The following is a 3,988-nucleotide window of genomic DNA, read 5'->3' as shown; positions in this document are numbered from 1 at the left end:
GTAGGGTTGGTAGAAAACCTTTCCACACTTCAGTCGTAGCAATATGCCCATATCTTTTCCAGATTTTGGTGTAAAGGAGTGTATGACACTTTGGAATGACGAATCCACCGACTACCTCATTGTCCGGGAAAGTATTGATCAAAGGAGCTTCAAACAAGAGTCTAGTTGTTGGATATTCACGAGCGTGAACCCTGTCTTCAACCTCCACGGATTCTGCAGAGTCTTCACCAACTCGGTTGCTGCTGCCTTCAACCTCAACCACGGTCACGGACTTTCCATTCCTCCTCCTTCTAGCATCAACGACGACACGAACGTTCACCTACGACATGAAGAAGTATTTAATTTCACCAAAATCGAGCATAGTGTAATTTCAAGAGTTATAAGATTTCTTACAGATGATCCAGCCTCAACATGATCTGACCTGTATCGGGCAGGGGATCTAACAGTCCGCTTGGGCCTCGAATTATGAGAAGAAGGATTCTTCTGATCATCCTGCAACAAACCGTTTTCTTATGATCAATAATCTCGATCAGACGAAGACGAAAAGGGTATACAACTTACTGAGATGGACGCTTCTATTTCACGCTTCGACTGATGATCATCTTGAGAAGAAATACTACTGCTCGACATAGTGACAACAAGGTATGATGATTGAAACTTCTCTACACGATGAAACTGACTCATGAATGGAAGAAATATTCACGTAGATGATGGACTCAAAGTCTTGAAGATATATATATTAGACACGGTGGATGTTTATCTTCTGCGAACAGTCAACTCAGTTACGAGTTTCACTGAAACCCTAAGTTTCAAAGATCAATACTGAAGACACGGAGGAAAATAACGTACTGGGGACTGACAAGACATAGTCAGAAAATAGCCATGCGGCTTTGTACACGTCATATGTCTCTTGTCCGTACTATGGTACTTCTCACAAGACGGAAATCATCGAAAGAGATCATGATGGATTTAGGCGCATGGACATTGGTCCATGTCATTCAATCAGAAGGAATCAACATTAACAAAATGTTTATTATTCAGAAGAAAGCCTTAACTCTGAAGCAAAGTCATTCAAATAATAAAAGACATGTCTAGTACGAAGGCTAAAGAACGTTCAAATGTTTAAGAAAGAAAATAAGATGGAAGTAAAGCTACTCGTCAGATTCATCCGAATTATCAGATTCGTCATCATTGTCCTTCTCGTCATCCGAATCATCAGATTTGTCATCACTGTCTTCCTCTTCGTCGGAATCAGCGTCAGGACCGTGGATGAAGTCCGGATAGGCATCAAGATCATCATCTGAGTCCGGGTCTTCTTCCACTTCAGCTTCAGCTTCAATTTGCTTCATGGTCTTCCGGAACTCTCTTTCATATCGGTCAGGCTTGACCTTACGCTCTGTAAACACCCACTCAGCTTCCTCTTCAGAAGCATCAGCATCAGAGTCAGAGGGTACCCCATCAAGGAATCGAAGTCTCTCCTCATCCTCTTGTATTCGATGCCGAATTCGATCCTTTCTGCGTTGACGGTTCTCTGCTTCATCATGTTCAGCCTTTCTTTTCATAAGTTCAGCATAAGTGACCCTTCGATCATTCAAGGGTATGATAGGCTTCGCTCCCTCATCATGAGTGGTCTTAGATTTTGATTTTGCTACAGGAGCTTTGGAATCCTCATCAGAAGAGCTAGAAGAAGATGAATATCAATAATCGTAATCGCTGTTGTTGGTAGTTGACATTTTCTGGAACCAGGAACACAAAATTACCAACACGCAAATAGATCCATCTGGAAAAATGGTAATTCTTAACTCTTACCTTTTTACGATTCCGCTAACAATAGTGATAGTAATGTGAGAGTTAACACCTCAAAAATCGTTCGTCTCTTTGAAACCTACAAAAAAAAATGAACGAAGCTCAGATTTTCGTGAAATCATGAACACATCTACTGTGTGAACATTCTCCATGTAATTATGAAACTAAAACATTATTTCATCATAAATAATTGTTTACTTTGAACATTACTCAAAATCAAATTTGGGTTTCGAAAATACATATTTACAAAAACGGGAACAATAACTCACGTTTTCGTTTTGTGAGTCACAACTCAAGCAAAAAAAAAAAAATCTTTTCCGTGAGCATGTCACGGTTTTGCATACAAAATATTTTTCGTGGACAGACCACGATTTTATAGAAAAATATTTTCCTTCGTATCGTCATCCGTCTTTAAAACGAAGGTTTATTTCAATTTTGTGAAAGCTCACACATTATAGGATAAAGTTTTGATTTACATGAAAGCTCATAGATAAAATTTTATCACTGGACACAACTCCACAAAAAAAAAACTTTTTTCCTTCGTACTATTGTCATTTTTTAAAACGAGGGTTTATTTCGGTTTTGTGAAAATTCACTCCTTTTATGATAAAACCTTGGTTCTCATGAAAGCTCATAAACTAATTTTTATCACTGGACCTAGGTTTATACAAAAAAAAATCTCTCCTAAATCAGGGATTATTATTAATTTCTCAAACTAACGATCAAACGAACATACGTTTTCAAAAACAAGGGTTTTTCGACAAAAATCCTACTCACATACACTAATATATGCACATGTATGTATAACCCAAACATGATCAATTCATGAAACTCATAACATCTGGAAAAAAAAATCGGCGCTTACCTGGTCGGCGTCGGCCGGAATCTGGCCGGTCGGTGATCGAACGACGGCGGACGGTGGAGCGCCGGTGAAAATTTTCTTCTTCCTCCTGCTTCTAGCGTAAAGGTGGTGGAGAGGTGATGAAGCACTGGTCGGTTGTGGGAAAAAAAAGGATTAATTCCTTTTATATCAAATTTTATTTTCAAAACCTAATGTTACAAGGATTTCCATATTGGGCCCGGCTCGCGAATCCTAAACGACCAAGGTCTTGTCGTCCAAACCAGCGGTTCAACACCAATTTATGCTCATCGGACGATGTTTTATCATGCCACTGGGATCTTCATTCAAGTCATGGTTTGCTCGTACTATCAAAATCCGGTAACGTCTTAACTTACGACTAAGTTCAATTACTTATATTGTTTATGACCGGAAAATCACCATCCAATGCTGACTGAGGAACACGGCTTTCCTCACTAAGCAGGTGACTTAATGTAGATGGTGGATTTTCGTCAAAGGCTAAAATCGTAAACCCATAATTATACGAACTTCTGATCCAGCAATCAGACGCGAGTATTGAGACACGGGTCTCTCATCGAACCTCTGACTGAGAATACTGTCTCTCAGAGTACATGCAGATATGTAGTCTCTCGGCTGGACAACGACATATCTCATGAATACTGAACACTTCAGTAATTATTTCTATATAGAATCACGAGATTGACGGCTCCTAGACAGCTTGCTCTGTTAGTATATAGCGATAATGTCTTCAGGATACAAACAACAGTTTTCCCTGACTATATAAAGGATATGAAGCTCCATCAAGCTCATGTCAGAATAATTAATGCTCCGAGACAGCTTGCTCTGCTAGTTTTATATTTTATCATATTTTTTGTTATTTTCCTTGATCTTAAGAAAATCCTTTCATTTGAACAAATATCTTTCGTTTTGAGGAAACTCCTCAGTTTCATGGTGTTTCCTTCGCACCAAGGAAATAATATAAAATTGGGAAAAACATTGTGGGGCCATGATTATTGGCAAACCGGCCATGCCTTGATCCCGGTTGGCCCCACATCCCATGGTTCCTCATTATTTTATTATTATTTCCATAAACTCATGAAAACTCCTTAATCTCATGGTATTTTCACAAAACCATGAAAAATATAATATAAAATTGGAAAACTCGTGGGCCTTGGCCCCAGCCGGCCGGCCATGCCTCAGCCGGTCCCACCCGCCCCTTTATTTTTTTATTATTATTTTAAGGTTTCCTTGATCCCATGAAATTCCTTGATTTCATGGTATTTCTCTCAAATTATGAAAACTCCTTCAAATCATGGAAAAATA

General features: G+C 39.0%; 1 protein-coding gene across 1 annotated transcript; it reads right to left on the bottom strand.

Moving 5' to 3' along the window:
* Positions 1-1,151: 1,151 nt before the first annotated feature.
* Positions 1,152-1,780, bottom strand: LOC113331571 (phosphopantothenoylcysteine decarboxylase subunit VHS3-like). Its single transcript, XM_026578266.1, has 2 exons — positions 1,761-1,780; positions 1,152-1,680 (listed from the first exon to the last, which is right to left on the bottom strand). Exons 1-2 carry the CDS (start codon positions 1,778-1,780, stop codon positions 1,152-1,154), a joined length of 549 nt encoding a protein of 182 aa, XP_026434051.1.
* Positions 1,781-3,988: the final 2,208 nt, after the last annotated feature.

This window comes from Papaver somniferum, unplaced genomic scaffold (assembly GCF_003573695.1).
Source record: "Papaver somniferum cultivar HN1 unplaced genomic scaffold, ASM357369v1 unplaced-scaffold_125, whole genome shotgun sequence".
NCBI lineage: Eukaryota > Viridiplantae > Streptophyta > Magnoliopsida > Ranunculales > Papaveraceae > Papaver > Papaver somniferum.
The sequence above is the reverse complement of the archived record's forward strand: the minus strand, read 5'-3'. Positions and strand labels throughout refer to the sequence as shown.

Excerpts from the sequence above, each read along its gene's own strand:
- LOC113331571 (XM_026578266.1), bottom strand. The coding sequence starts at position 1,780 with ATGGATCTATTTGCGTGTTG. Across the intron at positions 1,681-1,760 it reads ATGGATCTATTTGCGTGTTG|CTCTTCTGATGAGGATTCCA; the intron begins GTAATTTTGTGT and ends ATCTTCTTCTAG.